The 18,633-nt window shown below is 37.1% G+C and overlaps 1 protein-coding gene across 2 annotated transcripts in view; it reads right to left on the bottom strand.

The window, feature by feature from the left end:
* The window catches only part of pole (polymerase (DNA directed), epsilon), a 31,220-nt gene that overhangs the window by 11,885 nt on the left and 702 nt on the right, over window positions 1–18,633 (bottom strand). For both annotated transcript variants that reach the window (XM_052556345.1, XM_052556344.1), the window contains 31 exons: window positions 18,084–18,219; window positions 17,884–17,964; window positions 17,207–17,251; window positions 17,034–17,126; window positions 15,660–15,814; window positions 15,370–15,514; window positions 15,190–15,270; window positions 14,961–15,068; window positions 14,691–14,801; window positions 14,473–14,558; window positions 14,198–14,317; window positions 13,960–14,092; window positions 13,520–13,633; window positions 13,186–13,398; window positions 12,980–13,087; window positions 12,704–12,832; window positions 12,458–12,560; window positions 11,944–12,090; window positions 8,392–8,537; window positions 8,043–8,191; window positions 7,803–7,895; window positions 7,556–7,700; window positions 7,243–7,400; window positions 6,845–7,040; window positions 6,461–6,675; window positions 4,793–4,895; window positions 4,606–4,686; window positions 4,175–4,297; window positions 3,223–3,432; window positions 2,884–3,096; window positions 89–232 (listed from right to left, as the gene is read on the bottom strand). In XM_052556345.1, the coding sequence (XP_052412305.1) occupies window positions 89–232; window positions 2,884–3,096; window positions 3,223–3,432; window positions 4,175–4,297; window positions 4,606–4,686; window positions 4,793–4,895; window positions 6,461–6,675; window positions 6,845–7,040; window positions 7,243–7,400; window positions 7,556–7,700; window positions 7,803–7,895; window positions 8,043–8,191; window positions 8,392–8,537; window positions 11,944–12,090; window positions 12,458–12,560; window positions 12,704–12,832; window positions 12,980–13,087; window positions 13,186–13,398; window positions 13,520–13,633; window positions 13,960–14,092; window positions 14,198–14,317; window positions 14,473–14,558; window positions 14,691–14,801; window positions 14,961–15,068; window positions 15,190–15,270; window positions 15,370–15,514; window positions 15,660–15,814; window positions 17,034–17,126; window positions 17,207–17,251; window positions 17,884–17,964; window positions 18,084–18,219 (4,084 nt within the window). The remainder of the gene's footprint in view (window positions 1–88; window positions 233–2,883; window positions 3,097–3,222; window positions 3,433–4,174; window positions 4,298–4,605; window positions 4,687–4,792; window positions 4,896–6,460; window positions 6,676–6,844; window positions 7,041–7,242; window positions 7,401–7,555; window positions 7,701–7,802; window positions 7,896–8,042; window positions 8,192–8,391; window positions 8,538–11,943; window positions 12,091–12,457; window positions 12,561–12,703; window positions 12,833–12,979; window positions 13,088–13,185; window positions 13,399–13,519; window positions 13,634–13,959; window positions 14,093–14,197; window positions 14,318–14,472; window positions 14,559–14,690; window positions 14,802–14,960; window positions 15,069–15,189; window positions 15,271–15,369; window positions 15,515–15,659; window positions 15,815–17,033; window positions 17,127–17,206; window positions 17,252–17,883; window positions 17,965–18,083; window positions 18,220–18,633) is intronic.

Genomic DNA, 18,633 nt, shown 5'->3' with positions numbered 1-18,633 from the left:
GCAGCTGAATGAGCTGGCACTAAATTAACTTAGTCAAGAATGCCCATCGCACATATCATTTACAGAATTGGTGGTAAAAATGTTATACCTTTTTGCAATTAGCTCCCTCTTCTTGTTTGGGCACTTTCTGGTTGACATAAAACACTCGTGGGATGTTGAGCTTCATGCAGTGCAGGTCACTGCCAATGACCGCCCACAGCTTATAAAAGCCTGGGTGACTGGTTTCAGCAATCTGGAGAAAGTGGATAAAGAAACACATCATGCGTTTTGATAGTACTAAATAGAACAAAACTGCTGTTATGTTTCATAGTGTAGATTTCACTAGCATTCAAAAGTCTGGGGTCAGTGAGATATTTTTAAATTAATATTAAATTGGCAGTAAAGACTTTTGTAATATTAATATTAGGGCTGTGCAATTAATCGCATTCAATTGTCATACACATCTCGCCAGTAAAGCCAGTCCGTGATGGCTTATATCGAAATCCTCTGACATTCTTCTTTACAAATCCTCGATTTGTACTTCTAATTCATGACCATTGTTTTGTTTTGATCTCTCCGCTGTGCTTCCATGTTCGTCACTTCTGAGTGGCACATGCACAACACCGACCTCAAACGCCATCTGCACAGAACTGCTTCGGTGTACAACTGTTGGCGCAAGCTAGACTAAAGTGAATATTATGTTTTGAACATAAGATTTTTCTTACAAATAGACTTCGATTCCCTACAGGAGGCCTTTGTTCACCCCCAGCCATGTGAGGTACCTTTTATTATAAATGGATACGCTTTATTTAACTTAAACTGCAACACTTGTTGACTGGCATTAAACATCAAAGATCAAAGTCAATTAGTCTTCGAATTTTCATTTGGAAGATCAAAGTCAATTCGTCTGAAATGGATTTGTCTTAAAGAAGAAAGTTATACACCGGTACATCTCAATAAATTGTTGTGAATGTCGTGGAAAAGTTAATTTCAGTAATTCAACTCAAATTGTGAAACTCATGTATTAAATAAATTCAATGCACACAGGCTGAAGTAGTTTAAGTCTTTGATTCTTTTAATTTTGATGATTTTGGCTCACATTTATTCCAAACGTCACTGTGGTGTGCGTGTGACTGTGCTGTGCATTAAGTGAACTGCTTACATCGGCGCTGCTGCAGCAAAACACTGCTGCTCACATTAATTTAATCATGCTGGATTCTGGTCTAGAAAATGTCCGATTGTGATTTTTTGTGTTCCAGTAGGCCTAGCCTATTTGTTTAAAAAAAATCTGGAATCTAGTGCATTAGATCATGACAGCGCATGCATGCAAACGAGGACGAGCGAGAGCAGCTTTGGCTAAATTTATTGAGAGGTTATTGCTCAGGTCTCATTCGGCACAAATCAAAATGTTTTTTTTCGCAATGTATTTGAATGTTAAACTATTATTTATAATGGAAACTAAGCTTGTACTTAACACACATTCGCACATAGACGGAAAAGATGATCCTCTTCATATGAGCAAAAACGTCCTTGGCATAACAGCAGAGTGGACCGGTATAGTACGGTCTATTTAAACTGACCAGTGTAAGCTTTGAATTGTTTAGTTGACAGTATTTTATTAGAACAGTCTGCGATGTAAGTTTGAATCGCTAGAATATACGTGTGCGCCAAGCTCCAAGCTCCGACGCGATTGAAACAGCTGAGACATAAAAAAAATTAATTAATTAAAAAACCTTGCAAAAGTGTTTACTTTCATTTGTGCACACTCCCAATAAAAACAGAAGAGTTGTGCTCTTATATGGTTAGGAAAATGTTAGATCGTGACCATGCCTCTGGATGCCGTTCGAGATATAGCCTTCATTTACGCGGCTTTGTTCTGGTTTTCCGGTTGGTCATAAACTTCCACAAATTCAGTAAAAAACATTTAGGCATCGTTTCTTTTCTTAAATCTTCAAAGTCTAGCCCTCTAAATTTGCAGGTTTATTTTATTATCTTCTACTTTTAATCACATCTCTTACTGTGTGTGGTAAACATGGGAAGGGAAATTAAAGATTTCATGAAATAAGATTTGATGAAATGACTTAGTTACTACATTTCTATTACTTTTCATGTTGAAGAACTTGTGTTGTTTCTATTTTAATGTACTTTTAAAGTTTAAATCAAATTAAAAGCTTTATTTGTACACTGTAAATTAATGATGATGCATTTATATATGGTCACTGTCACTCACAGCCGCTCACGCGTGTTTTGCGCATGAGCTGCACGCAGCCAAATATTAAATCAGTTAACCAACCATCGACAGCCTTAATCAATAGGATCTCTTATCGACAATTAATCGATCATCGATAATCGTTGACATTCCTAAAATATATTCAGTCAAGACTGGTGAATGATTTTCTTTTTTTTCTGTGATTAACATTAATGACAGGCATATTAGGCTGCTGGCTCTTTAACACTGAACGCACACAAAACTAAAAATACTGTACACGTGCGTTTTTTTTCCCCTCATCTGTTTACGTTCACTTAAGATGAAAATGGCTGTGTTTATGATGATATACTGGCATCGTTTTCTGCATACTGGTCGATAAATATGAAAGTCAGTGCTGGCCTTGAACAACTTCTTCTGCAGTGGAAATGCATGGAATGGTTCGAGAATGGACACAGGCTGGGAACCCGCACTGAGGCAACTGTTCTCTGTGCCCACGCTTCAGACAGGGTGCAAGTTATTTTTGTTCCTGCACTTAAAATGTTTTAAATTACATTAAAATGCTAACCCAGGAATTGTTAAACACAATGGAAATGCATGCGTCTTATCGAATTCCAGGTTGTTGGAAGTTTGGAACATTCTAAAATGGAACCGGTTTGAGATCCCAACCCTAGATCTCAACTGCTAGTGTCACATACCTGCACAATTTGCCAGGGCATGTCTAGAATACTGCGGGCAGTTCTTCGCAAAAAGCTGCCTAGCCCTGTTGTCGGTCCACCACGGATTACGCCACCACCAGTTGGCTGAGATTCACCATCAACTAAACGCCGCCTCTTCCGCCGTTCTTTCCTCTGACGAAGCTGCAGCTCCCATTTTTTCTTATGGTAGCGCAACCAGACAAGAAGTTCCTCCTATACACAAATATAAATATAGATGATTTTACTGTGGAGCCTTTCTTTTATTTGACAGTACAGAAATACTGTAACAAAATCTAATTTCTGATCATATGTACAACATTGTTATGGTGCCTGAATTACCCGGTTGGCGCCGATAGTTGGTGGTGGCCCCAGTATTTCTCTCCAAGACTGTGTGAGTTCTTGCTCTTGAGATTCAGCCTGGCTGTCCTCTCCTTGAGATATCCTCTTCCTCTTTGTGCTGATGAGAATGGCGGGCTGCACAGGGCGCTGAGGAGCACCGAAGTCCTCCATATCAGGAGTCTCACCTGCTGGTAACGTTTGATGGGCCACCTTAGAGAGACAAAATATGTGCATATATACAGTATAAGCAGCCAGCCAGCAAGTTGTGTGAAAAGTGTGTGTGACAGTTACAACATGGGATTAATCAATGCATGCTGATGAACTTTTATCATAGTTTATAGTTATATGGAAACGAAAGATGTTAACATTCAACCCGTTATTTTTCATCAGTAGCATTTTTTGTGATTTGAATTTTGTGAACGGGAGTTCCTCTTTTGCTGATCGGGTTTCAATTTGTTATCTTGTCATGTTTTCCAAGTAAATATGAAGATTTTGCTTACATATAACCTTTCACTTTTTAAGACTAAAACAAGAACAAGCTTTACAAAATGAAAACAAAAAGAATATAAAAGTAAAACTAAACTTGCTGTCGGTGACAGTTCTTCCATGTTTTTGTCCCACAAGAATACCGATATGTTCACCTCTGGTTTACGAAACGGTCTTTAACTTTAGCTTGAAAAACCATCCATTGTTTCTTCAATACTGGTGTCATTTTTGCTCCATGCACCTTCGTGCTCCTACTGACGCGGTGAGTATAAACCAGACTCTACACTCGAATCACTGCGCAGCTCAAATGAGTTTCATGGTTTTGTTATGCTTTCAGTTTTGTTTGCCGTTTGATGTTTCTCATATGCAACAGAAATGGCAGCAATGCGATGGTTATGCCAGTGTTACCACACACACAAACATTTGTCGAACAGGTCTGGAGTCTGGAGCCCTGCAGTAGACCTACCTGTCTCTTTCCCTCACTGGTAAAGAGCTCACTGATCTTCTTCTGCTTGTAGATGTCATTCTTTTCCAGAAGCTTCTTATGAAGCCAATCTGGATGCCGTACTCGGGGTACTGGATTTTTCACCTGAACAAAAATAGTAACTGTTAAGAACATGGAACTAAACAAGAAAATTATAAATTCAAATACAGCCGATTATAATAAAGTCTTTTTTTCTCTCCACATTTCTAATCAGCCAAACAGAACACTGTATGATTCATATACACAGTAATGTTAGAGTGGAATTCTGCACCAATGAGACTTCACAATGGGTGAGGCAATTCAGTGCAACATGACAAATAAAGACAACAACAAAATGTTGCGACTATGTCTTGCTTAGGACAAGAATTCTTGATTCAGCTGGTAAGTACAAGGGGGTTTAAGCATTTATTTACCTGTTGTAGAGCTGCAGGAATAGTGATGATCTTCTGAATGGCACTGCCCAACCGCTCAATGTAGTAACTCCAGTCCAGAATCTGACATGGGAAAGGAACGAACAATATATGAAAAATAGAAAACAATGACATTGAAAAAGCCAACAGTGAAATTGTGATTTCATGGTTAGTGATAAAATAAACTCACAGATCTGATATCAAGGTCATGGAGACTGGGCATCTTCAGCCATTTGCGTAGGAAATGCTTTTTAACACTCTCTTCAGCTTGAAAAATGGCCAGAGGGATCGCCCTGTTTAAGGTAGAAAAAAAATGACTTCTTTATCTTTATATATAGATAATTTCATCAGGTGCACGGTCCGAAATTAACTTCCAGTCTGTGTTTGTTTATCAGTCTGGCTATGCAGCCGACTACAAATGCAGTTACAGTAAAGGAGATGAGTAGACTGAAGTTTGACTCAGGTGGTTGTGCTGTGGGATGTGTTTCCCATACACTAATTTATTTGTGCCGCTCGCCACAATATCAAAACTGACCGATTTTCCAAAAGGCATTGTTGAATAAACAGGAGCATGTACTAGGGCTGTCGAAATGGCTGAAAAAATAAATTCGAATTTGCAATTAAATATGATCAAAATTCGAATTATATTCAAATTTAAAATGCATAATTTCATACTTCTCTTCTGAGGCCACAAGAGGGCGCATAGGGCAAAATATTACTAATGCAAGTTAATTCAAAGCATAAGAAAATATGACTGTGAAAAAAAGTGCATAATTTTTTTAAATAATGTTTATAAGTTCCTTAAACAACTATAAACAGAACAGTAACATGTTATATATTAGACAGCAACTTGTCTTTTGAAAATCATATTTCCAATGTTACAAAAACTGCATTCTTCCATCTTAGAAACATTGACAAGCTACGAAACATGTTATCTGTTTCTGATGAAGAAAAGTTAGTTCATGCATTCATGACCTCCAGACTGGACTATTGTAATGCACTTCTAGGTGGTTGTCCTGCTTCGTCAATAAACAAGTTACAGGAAGTCCGAAATGCAGCAGCTAGACCTTACCAGGTCAAGAAAATATGATCATATTACCCCCAGCACTGTCTCAGCACTGGCAACCTATTAAGTTCTGTATCAGTTACAAATTATCATTACTTACCTATAAGGCCCTAAATGGTTATAAGGCGTACCTAACTAGCCTTCTAGTGGTACTGCTTGTCGAGCTCGTCTGCCTTTTGAAAGCTGTGCAGATGATGCTGTGTGTGAGACGGAACAGAACGCGGAATGTGAAGTATACCCGGGGTGGGCCTTAAAGCAGCCTCCTTAACGCACAGCTAACATTTGAATGCAACATTTTTGCATTCGAATGTAGATTTTTATTTTCAATTCGACGAATATTCGAAATTCAAATTTTTTTTGCACGTTTAAAAATCAAAACGAGGCGCGAATGTTTTTATATTACTTTATTTCAGAAGGAAGACTATCTTTAGAAAGTTATCTGTCATTTTTATTCAACCTTGCATGTTATATGCCTGATAAAGCAGCATTTGTGAGCTCAGTGCTGCTTGTGTACAGTCGTTACTGGGGAAACCTCCGTTTCTCCCGTTTTAAAGCACCTCCTGCTGGCTAGCAAATTAATTAGCATTTTCTGTAAGTAAAGTCTGATTAGGCAGCAAACATATTTGCTTATCAAAATGAATCTATTCTAGAGGGACTACTTAGCTGTTGTTATTGATTCTATTTGAAAGTCTACCGGAAGTTAAGTTAGGGCCACAAAAGCATGCACACACAGTAACAGTTGTCATTTTGTTAAATATTGTTACAGTTTAAAACAACTAAAAGATTTATCACCTTTCAGTGACAGGCGAACCCTCCGGTTTGCGGGAGATGACATAGCGACAGCTGAGACCAGCGTCCTTCACCATCTGATCACCAAGGAACTCAGCAAGACGCTTGGCTGTGCTGATGGAGGTGGACTTCTGTTCGCCATAATCTTCCAGCTTACGGGACATGGAGCGATTTTCGGAAATCAGCTCAAACAACTCTGCATCTGGCATGTTAGCAGCCTTGAAAACAGAAGAAAAGAACACTCATCAAGTATCCTTAACCATGCAGCTTTGCCTGGTTAAAATACTAAACACAGACGTCATTTTTATAATAAAATACAATATGAGCCATCATTCCAATTATTCAGACACTTAAACTTATACATGATTTTGTAACATTTGTCAATACCTTGCTGTAGAGCACATCAAGCCAGTAGTCAGCCACTTTAGCCACAGAAGCATAAACCTCTTCTAGAGTTGTGCCTTTCAGGAAGGCCTCAAACACAGATGACTGGAAGATCTTAATGAGTTGAAGTTCTCCTCTTCTCTTCACCTCAAAGCCCTTCAGCTCAGCCAGCGACCCGTCCTCGTTAAACACGGCATACCTGAGGATAGAGAAGATATGAGCCTTGCAAGCTCTACATAAAATGAGCATAAACTCTGAATAAAACACATGTTTTCCTTAATAAAATAATTAATGTCCATTAGTTTAGGCTTTTATCTAAAACAACAGTAGTTTAGATCTCCTAGTGACAGCAATTACCGGACAATGTCCACACATAAAGTGATCTGATGTGGTTCTCTCACCTTTTCTTTAGCTTTTTCCCTTCTTCTTTAGAGGCAGGAAGAATCATAGCCAAGTACGGCCCATCAACTTCAAAGAAGATACTGTTCTCAGCTCTGGTCTCATATGTTAAAGATGCTGGGTCCACCAGCTCTTGATACTGATGATTTGTGAAGCCTTCCTACACATACAAGTGACAAAAAAGATAAAACAATTATCATTGGGTTTTCCCTTTCAACCATTTTTTTTAAGATTGCTTCCTTTTTAATATATAATTAATCTGCCAATAATGTGGTTTACTGGTTTACTTGTCAAAAGAAGAGAAAGATAAATTACCTTGACCATGATGTTCAGCATGGCTCCTGGATAACTGATGGTCACCTTTGCCTTCTTCTCATTGGTGGATTTTATGACAAAGTTTTCAGGAAAGGTGTTGGGAAGAACACACCAGATACCATCAGTGTCCAACTCCAGAGGCCTCCTAAAGAAGAGGATGAATTCAACAAATCAATCGATTACATTAAACTACAGTGAAAATCATGCAACCACAAAGTTGTTTAAGGGTTTTGTGTAAGAGTCTTACCCAATCTGCTCAATGAGTTCTCTGGCCTGTGTGATAATGTTGGCACCGGTGAAACAGACAATCCCTGCCATCTCCATCGAGTACCAACGTGCTCTGTGAATCACAATAAAAGACATCATGCAAAGCAGGAGTTATAAAACAATCAGTAATCTCAGCAACTACTGAAGACAAGAAACTCCTCAGGTATATCTGGTCTAGGACCGGGCAATAAAATTCTCTTTAAAAGAAATGGTTCCATACCCTTTTCTCATGACGTATCCGTAGAAGGAGTTGAGGATACACTTGTGTGCCAGTTGCAGAGACTCATAGAGAATCTCCATGTTCTTGCAGCGCTTCACCTCCGCTGCGTCCCCATTATCCTGTGCTGTAGACAGCTTCTTCTTCCACACCTGGACAGATGATAGGGACAGACAAAACTTTAAAAGAAGATATATAAATGACTAATTCCTGCAGAGGTGAGAACACTAAACTATCGCATTAAAAGAGTTTTTTTTTTTTTTTTTTAATAGGAGAGTTTGATGTACCATGTAGACAGACTGTAACGTTCATAAAATAATAAACAAACATGATTAAGGTCTGAATACAGTACCTTGTGGAGTCCTTTGAACTCATATCGACGGTCTCTGAAGGCTCGAACCGTGTCAACATAAAAAGAGTTCTCTCTTTGGCAAATGGTAGTGACTCTCTCCTCCAGTCTGGTCAGGTGAACCTTCTTATAGGCTTTTCGACAGTAGTCTAAGAAGAAGATATTTTTTTTAATAAAGTGTATCCATATTAGGGGTTGGGTATCGAAAACCAGTTCCATTTTATAGTTCCATTTATACAGGTTCAAATTTCCAAGAACCGGGTATTCGCTAAGATTGTTGCATTTTGATTCTGCTTAACGATTCCTGCATTCATATTTTAATGTGATTTAAAATGATTTAAGTGCAGGAATGGAAATAACTTGCGTCATGCTTGCATGCAGAGCACATGTCTGAAGTGTGAGCACAGAGAACAGTGGTTCAAATCGGTGTCCTTTCTCAAACCATTCTGTGCATTTCTACTACAGATTTTTTTTTTTTTGAGCCAGAACTGACTTCTTTCATATTAATCAACCAGTATGTAGAAAACTAGGTCAGTGTATCCTCATAAACACTGCCATTTTTGTCTTAAGTGAACTTAAACAGATGAGAAAAAAAACGCATGTGTACACTATTTTTAGATCTGTGTGTGTTTGGTGTTAAAGAGACAGCAGCCTAATAAACCCACTGCCTGTCATTAATGTTAATCAAAGAACATAAGAAAATCATTCACTGGTCTTGTTTGAATATATTGAATAACTTTAAATAATCAATATTTTATTTACATATAAAAACTATGCAGTTTAATTTAATTTAATTACAGTTTCTGTTCCTGAAGTTAGATTCAGCTGTATTTATTAATGCTATTGCTAACTGGTTTGTTTTTTCCTGTTTTATTACTGACTGTTTACTTTTTTTTTAACACTGTAATTTTTAAAATGTATATAAGTCTAGTTGTTTATGCTGTGGTATTTTTTTTTTTAAAGCATAAACAAAATTTCCTCTTGTGAGTGGTCTGTAGGCTGCTGATTTTTGCTCATGTTAATCAGCTGCAACAGAATGCGTTGCAAAAACACAGAATAAATGACTTTTTTTTTTTTTTAATATTGGATTTTTTTCTCTCATTGGAATCGAAACTAGGAATCCATAAGAATTGGAATTGATAAGTCAAACGATACCCAACCCTAATCAATATTCATCTATACAAGTGTGCATAATTTGAGTTAGGGATGTCAAATTTCGATTATTTCCATGATCGATCGTCGTTTAAATTAACGATCAATTAATCGATTAATCGTTAACCATAATACTGCAAAATGCGTCTATTGCAGGCACGCAGTCAGCGGTATGACAGGATGTGCAAAAGCCACACACACACACAAAACGCTTTCTCACTTGAATTAAAGAGGTTTTAGTCTGAATAAAATGCTAGTAGCAGGATTATAAAATGAATAGATGCGATTATGATCATTTGATAAAATGAAGAGAGCGCGCCATACTTTTGAGGTCATTTTACTTTGTTGACAGTTTCCAATCCCGCACGGAGAACGCTGAACGCGCCTCTTGAAATGGTTTTGTGGTGCTCGTTGTTGTATTTTAAAGCACAATTGCAATGTTTTCAACTGACATTATTGTATAAAATTATCCGAAATGTGGAGCGCGTGTGACTGCGCTGCACATTAAGTGAACTACATCGGCGCTGCTGCACCAAAACACAGTTGCTCACATTAATTTGATCCTGCTGGATTCTGTCCTAGAAAATGTCAGATTTTAAAAAATCCGGCATACAGCGCATTAGATCGTGACAGTGCATGCGTGCAGACGAGGATGAGCGAGCGCGGCTTTGGCTAGATTTATTTGGAGGTTATTGCTCATGTCTCATTCGGCACAAATCGAAATGTTTCCATATTCGCAATGTACTTGAATGTTAAACTATTATTTATAATGTAAACTAGGCTTGTACTTAACACGCATTCGCATATAGACGGAAAAGATGATCCTCTTCATATGAGCAAAAACGTCCTTAGAACAGCAGAGAGGACCGGTATACTACGGTCTATTTAAACTGACCAGTGTAACCTTTTAAATGTTTAGTTGACTATTTTATTTTGATAATGAACAGACTGCGATGTAAGTTTGAATCGCTAGAATATAGCTACGTGTGCAGCAGGCTCCAGCGCGATCGAAACAGCTGAGACAGAAGAAAAATATATATATTTTCCGCAAAAGTGTTTACTTTCATTTGTGCACACTCACAATAAAAACAGAAGATTTGGCTCTTGTAAAATAAAGCAAACAAACAGAATGCGTTGTCATCCTTTTTGTTTTGTTTTTTTGTGAACTTATGGAGCGCCCACACTTCTGTTTTAAATCCGTTAATCTTAATTATTTAAGTCGGATATATTTCGCATAGCCTATTTAAAAAAAAAAAAAAAAAAAAAAAAAAAAAAACATGAAAACAAATTGTTATTTTTATGTTGGGCCTATTACTTAGTAGGCTATAAATTTTCCTTAAAGCATCCCATTTTGTCCCAGGGCTTAGAACCTGTGCCATAGTCAGGTCCATGCAGAAACTTGTGAACGATGCTAGGCGTCACCGTTTAGTGACAGCAGTGAATGCTCCAGGAATGTGTCGGTCACAGCGCCTATTAATCGCTGTTTTGAATCCAGCAATTATTTATTTAGAAATGATAAGATCTGATTATGACAAGTGTGGTATAAAAGCTTTGTTTATTAGAGGAATAATAGGTTAACTGGAAAATGTTAGCTCGCGACCATGCTTTTGGACCCCATAGTCTTCATTTACGCGGCTTTGTTCTGGTTTGCCGGTTGGTCACGAATTTCCACAAATTCAGTATATTTAGGCATTGTTTCTTTTCCTAAATCTTCATAGTCTAACCCTCTAATTTCCCAGGTTTATTTTATTATCTTTCGCTTTTAATAACTGTTTTCGCATCTCTTACTGTGGTAAACATGGGAAGGGAAATTAAAGATTTCATGAATTAAGAATTCGTTCGATTTATTAATTTGTTCCCTTATTTCACTTAAATCATGGGTTATTTAGGGAACAAAATTAATGAAACATGGACAATTGCCACATTTATAATTCGTAGGAATGAATTAACAAGTTGTAGGAATGAATAGACTACCTGTCCTGTCACTGTGTCCCGCAGCCCTGCAAAGCGCACGATATAAAACAGTTATCTGACGAAATGATTAGTAACTACATTTCTATTGCTTTTAATGTTGAAGAACTTTTATGTTGTTTCTATTTTAATGTACTTTAAAGTTTAAATCACATTAAAAGCTTAATTTGTACATTGTGAATGAATGATGATGCTTTTATATATCGTCACTGCACTCACAGCCGCTCGCACGTGTTGAGTGCGCATGAGCCGCACTTAGCCCAACATTGAATCGGTTAACCGACCATCGACAGCCTTAATCGATTGCATCTCTTATCGACAATTAATCGATCATCGATTAATCGTTGACATCCCTAATTTGAGTGCATCTTGGTCTATGTCAATGGTCACATACACACAACTAAACCTAGTTCCCCACAGGTGTATACTAACCTCCCAACCGCTTCTTCTCATGCCGAGCTTGTTCTTCTCTGTTGAGCACATGGAAAGCACGTGGTGGACCATTAGGAAAGAGAGGGGGAAACTTCTCAGACTCCAGTTGTTGCTGAATGCGATGAAACTCACTTCTACTTGCAGGCACTAGAAGAAAAAAGAAAAACTATGTTAACATTTCATAACAGTTACATATCTAATGGTTTATAAACTACTTTTTAGTTTTCATTTATTTTCAGTGTCAATGACAATCACTCTAACATGCTGACTTACAGTTCAGGAAATATTTGTTATTATTGCCACTGCTGAAAACAGCTGTGCTGCTTAATATTTGTGTGTAAACCATGACAAATTTTAGATTCTTTGAATAGGAAGTTCATACCAGATTACAAATCTGCTGTAATGGTATAAATGACTTTACTGTTACTTTTGATGAATTGAATGCATTCATGCAGACTTAATTTTTTTACATTTTATTTTTAAGTTACATCTTACAAATGTTCAAATGACTCACTGATCTCTCCTCTCCACTGCCAAGTCATCTTGCGCTGACAGTTTGCACCAGGTTTATTAAAATCACAGGCGGCACAGGTCGCCTCATCCACCATGGCAGAGGGCTAAAAGAAAAACAGAAGAAGAGAAAGAGATCATTTGCCTTATTTGATTCATATACAGCTAAACGAGAAACTAGAATTGATCTAATAATGTCATTATACTTAAATCAACACCTTTACAAACTAAGATGAGAACTGCACTGTACCTGTAGTCTGTTGGTGAGAATGATGTTGGGGTACATGGCCCCTACATCCAGATGGTAAATAAGAGGACACTCGATTCTATTGGGCACTTCCTTTAGAGAGATAAGCTTCCTCTTGATTTCCTCACACACCTAAAACAGGTCAAATACACGTCAACTGTAGAATAAGTTGGAAACATGTACGCATGCTAATGATAATTAATAAAACAGGCATCATGTCTTGAGTGTCCAAAGGTACAAAATGTCATACTGAACATTAAACAAATGACACCGACTGACCTCATTAAAGTTGGTGACCTGCTCAAGGGGAACCTTCTCCTCTTCCTCAATTGCATGACGGAGAGTATGCTCCACCCTCTGAATCAAGAAGTCAAATGCTGCTGGATTCTGTCAGAACAAGAAGAATTATAAATAATTATGCAGATACAGCAAAAAATAAACAGCTAAATACTGTGTGCTTAGGTTAAAGTTGAAGTCTTAGTTACCATTTTAAAGCGGCAGGGTATATCACTACGAAACACACCAGACTCTAGAGCCTCGACGTGGCCACCTACATAAGTCTCAGAGTCAAGTACATGACCATCATCTGTGAGTTTGTTAAAGACCTGCTCCTGCTTGTTTGGGAAGACAATGTTGACATGGAAGGCCTGAACCATCAGCAAGGCCTCGCACAGGGTACCGGAGCCTTTCCGCAAAACCTGTTTGAATTTGTGTGTCAACACACATATAAAGAAGCACAATGATGTTACCATTACATCTACAGTTTTGATTCATCTCAGTGTAGTACCAATAAAAATAGAAGATTTATTGAACACAGACCTCATCGGGTTCCATAGGAATTATAGTGCAGAGGGCAAAAATGAAGGGATGAACATATTTCATGTAAAGGTAGTATGTGGCCACAGCGTCAGACACTGAATAGGTGGCCAGAGTCTGGAAAAACAATAATACCGCAAATAAAACAAAAGTAAGCACTGATAATTGGAATATTTAATAAAATAAAATAAAACATAAATAAAAAGGCAATGAATAATACACAAACTGATAAAACTTACAGCTAATATAAGAGCATATTAAATGTCTTTATAATGCAGCTATATCAATCAGGATTTAATACCAATGTGATCTTGTTAGCTGCACAATACATTGAAAATGATAACCGCTGCGCTAAATGTCTTACTGCAGCGGTTACTGTGTAAGTGAACAGTCAGTCGTGTAAATGAGTGAGAGTTGGGAGCTGGAGAGTATAGGAAGAGCACCTGTGGTTCTTCAGTAGCCATACGGCACATCTCCTCTGGGTCCAGCTCTACAGGGTCATAGCCTAACTTGGCTTTCGCTGCAGCCTTGAGGTTATGACTTCCTACAGGCAGGTAACTGTCTCGCTTCACCCACCTGAATAATGAGAGACACACACACGGTATATTTACTAATGTAAAGTCATAAGAGTGGGTAATTTTCATTCAGTGCCCTTTAAGAAAACATTTCAGCTGCTCTCACCTGAGGCAGTCCATGTGAATAGCCTGGCTGGCTTTATATTCCCCCTGATTGTCCTTCTGGAAGCCGATCTCCCGATACATACTCAAGCCAAGCTGGGCTGCTCTGGTTTCTATAAATGGCCTGAGGACACAGAGACACAAATCAACCATGAGCATATGCTATTGAATAAACATGTGTGAAGAAAACACCATTCAACAAGTAAATGCCATATAATTACATAAACTATTATATGTAAAAACTAAAGCATGATATAGTATAACAAAATCATGTCCCACCAGTCAAAGAAATCTCCATTGTAAGTGACAAAAATGTTTGGCTTGGTCTCATGGATGTGTTCAAACCATCTCTGAATAAGAGAGGCCTGCAAGCAGACAGAAATGGTCAGAAATATGGAAGGCCCATTTACAAACTACAGAAAATTGGTTAACTGTTTAATTTTGGCACTCATTAATAGTCTAGTAAACAATGCACATCATATACTGTACATCTTTACCTCATCAGGTTCATTGAATACAGTGAAGGGACCCTCATATTCAGGTTTTGGGGTGAACTCAAAGTCCTCAATGTCTTCAGAGACTATCTCTCTGTTTGTGATGAGGAAGCCCTGTGGGGAAAAAAAAAAAAGTATACAAAAATACATAAAACACATTATTAAACCCATCAAAGAGGCCAACAAACACAATTTAACCGCAGCATGGATAAAACAGCCATGTAATATTGAATGACTGACCTTTCAGAAAGGTAAATGCGTAAAAGACATTACCTGCCCATCTATCATGTATGATATCATCATAATCTGGTCTGTTTCAGCATCAGGAAACTTCAGTGGGAGTTTTGTGGTCTCAATATCAAAAGCCAACACTACAGGATCCTTAGACAGGCAGAGAAAAATACAGCAATAATTCAGTGATTCTTCATCATTCATGCACAAAAGCTGAATGACATTATTAAAACAAATCTACATTCAAGACAAGGTTTGTTAAGATTCTTACAGGTCTTTCCACAAGATCATCCCTGCGCACAATCTCAGGAGGATAGGCGCTTCCTCTGTACCTCACATTGTACCAGTGAGCCTGTCAGAAAACAGAGCACACAATCAAGGGCTCATCTGAATACTAAACATATCTGATAATCCCTCATATAGCTTCTATGGGCCTCTGTTGTTGGTTTACCACATGAATCTTCAGGTCAATAGAAACGCGGACATGATAAGGAACGTCATATTCCCTCATGTCTACGATGTTGTCAAGCTGCTCAGTCATTTTCTTTGAAGTGCCATCCTCGTCCTCAGTCACTACGCTCCCACCAACCAAAGCACTGTAACACACAAATGCCTTATTCACTTTACAGGACCAAATAACAATAGTGAATGGTGTCAGGTGCATTAAACGAGAAAGTCTTTTCTTTTAAACTGGTATTAAAGTATTTAAGTTTTTTGTTGTTGTTGCCAAAGTATGAATACCTGGATAACATGCTGGTATAGGCATCATTGGACTTCTCTCTCTCTCTGTTCTTGCGGACAGCAGGTGAGATCTCCCTTTTCACTTTAATAAGGTCATCAACCGTGTTAAAAGAGAGTTTGATGTAATTCCTCTTCAGGCCCACCAGGTGATTAGGCTTTAAAAGACACACAGCAATCAAATTATTAAGCAGAAGTGGCTACACCTTTTACTAAAAAATGTCAGAAATAAAATGTGGGCCGAATGTTGCATTACATCCAACAGCATTACATTAAAAAGTAAAATGACATGTAAATATTAAACTTTGGCATATGCTCCAGTGGAATGAATCGTTTCTTCTATTTTTTTTTTCACGTCTTGGTGATATGAGATGGCAGAACAAATCAAAGATCATCATGAGTCAACTTTGGCCAACTAACCCTGGTTTGGGCATCTCTCGGTGGTACAGGAAGTAAAGAGAGGATCAATAAATTAACAAAATTAAAGCTAAGCATTGTAAAAGAGATTATGGTTTGTACTGAACTCCTATTTTGACATAAATCGATCAGGCAACAAGTCAGCAGAAGTTTACTTAATGCAGTGCTTCCAAACTAGTGCCAGGACACTAGGACAATTATCAAAATCTTCCTATCTCTGTTATATTGCGTTATTTTTATTTTAAATCAGTCATCGTTATGTTTGTTTGTGGGTTTTGCAAATATTTAACCAATGAAAAGCATTCTAAAGGGCTTGTGACTAAACCTCGTAATGCCGTTGGATCCTCAAATTGTCTGTCAAACCTCATAACTACACTCCACCTTGCCTCTATTTACAATGAAGTGCTGCGACACACAAAACTAACTGAGCTTTTGTGTTTAAGGAGCAGAGAAGAGTCTTAGCATTTGCCGTCCAGTTGTAACCAATATACTTTTGTTAGTTTGAAATATCCTGTGCATAGCAGTTCACCTTTTACATCATGAGATTCTGGCCAAATTTATTAAACAACAGGAGAAACTGAACTCTCATAACTACTATAAACTTTATAATCTGGAAATCGATGAAAATGTAATGTGACTAATTTACTGCCTCAGACACAGCCATTCTAATGACAGACATAATACACGACTCCATTTGCTCATCAAAAACCTTAAATCCAATTGAGAATGATTTTCAGAAAATGTTAAGTGCAAGTGTCTGATCCTATATAAAGCCAAAATACCTACTCTGACGAAGCAGTGTTTAATTATTGAAAAAAATTTAATCAAAACATGAAAACCTTTCCCCTTTTTCTATCTTAAGTCCTTAGTGATGTGCAGTGGGATTTTTTTTTACTTATCTAAAATGACAGAAAAAAGGTTGAGAAACACTGACCTAACGTATGAAAGAACTTTACTCACCAGATCTAAGTCTTCCTTTGGGACAACTTCAAGCTTAGCCACTTTTCCCTGGAACTTCTTGGACAGGAAGGAGATGACCTCTCTTTCACAGTTCTTTAGAGAACACAAAAGTTATATCATTCAACCCATCCAACCCAAAATGTTTTCATTCAGTGCAAAAGCTTTAAACTCACCTTTTTAGTGGCTATGTAGAAATATGGCTTATATGGAAGAGCAATCTGTGAAGGACACGTACACAAAAAGTTGAAACTTACAACATCAGGACCTATTTCAACATAAGATATTCTTTATCCTGCTCTATATCAGTGTGATTCAGGATAAAATATACTACTGTTCAAAAGTTTGGAAATCTGTAATTTAAATAATAATTATAATTATAATTATTATTAATACTTTAATTTAGCAAGGACACACAAAATTGATCAAAACTTAAAAGTAAAAAAAAATATATGATTTTTTTTTATAAAGTTACAAAATAATTATATTTCAAATAAACGCTGTTCTTTTGAACTTTTCTATTTCTTCAAAAAAGAAAACAAAACTCATGGTTTCCCCAAAAATATTAAGCAGCACAAGATTTTTCTAAATTGATAATACAGAATGATTATTGTGCAGCATATTAGAATCATGTGACACTGAAAACTGGAATAATGATGCTGAAAATGTCACAATATTACTGCTTTTAGAGTATTTTTTAATGGTATAAATGCAGACTTGGTGAGTATAAGAGACTTCTTTCAAAAACTTAAACTTCCAGATCCCAAACTTTTGTTATTTTACAACATGGAGTAATTTTTAATATTTGCTTTGGAATAAATAAATACATATTTGCAGAATGCTGTAATGGCACCTTGAATCTGTTTCCATCCTCCTGTATGAAGTAATAGTCCACAGCACTGATCATCCGCTTGTCATCATCCAGAATCTCAGTCTGAGAAGAAATAAATTGTTCAATGTTTAAAACCCTTCATAATATTTAGCTAGATTATCAGAAAGCAAAGTTTACTGCCAGTCTAAACCCTGTGTTGACTGTCTGACATTCATTCTTACCGGATGCATGTTGATCAGCCAGCCAGTTTTCTCCCCAGGTTCCTTCATCCGTTCGAAGCCAAAGCGCTCGTCCATCTCATCAGTGAACTGACTGCGCTCCAGCCGCTTGACGGCGGACATAGCTGATGCATCATCCCTAAAAAATAACAGAAAATTTACTGCAATAACATTCGACAGCCACTGACAATGGTAAAAACTGCTTAATATTTTCTTTAATTCTTCCATAATTATGTTACATTCAGTTTTTATGACTTCATATTAATTGGAATTGCATGAATTGGTAATAAAAAACAAAAAAACATTTGTAATACACAATTACTGTTAACAAACTGTCAAAAAAAAAAAAAAATTCTTCATTGTCTTCAAAAAGAAAATATAGGCCTAGATATTAGATGAAAAACTTTCAATGAAACTCATTTTTTACTCAAATAAGTTTAGGTTGTTGAAGTACTAAAATTACTACAGTTACCTGAAATAAAACTAAAACTGAACAAAACATTTACGAAAACTAATGTTACATAGAATAAAAAAGTAATATTGAAAATTACAA

The sequence above is a fragment of the Carassius gibelio genome, chromosome B5, assembly GCF_023724105.1.
Source record: "Carassius gibelio isolate Cgi1373 ecotype wild population from Czech Republic chromosome B5, carGib1.2-hapl.c, whole genome shotgun sequence".
NCBI classification, from domain to species: domain Eukaryota; kingdom Metazoa; phylum Chordata; class Actinopteri; order Cypriniformes; family Cyprinidae; genus Carassius; species Carassius gibelio.
This window is presented reverse-complemented; position numbering and strand designations above follow the sequence as displayed.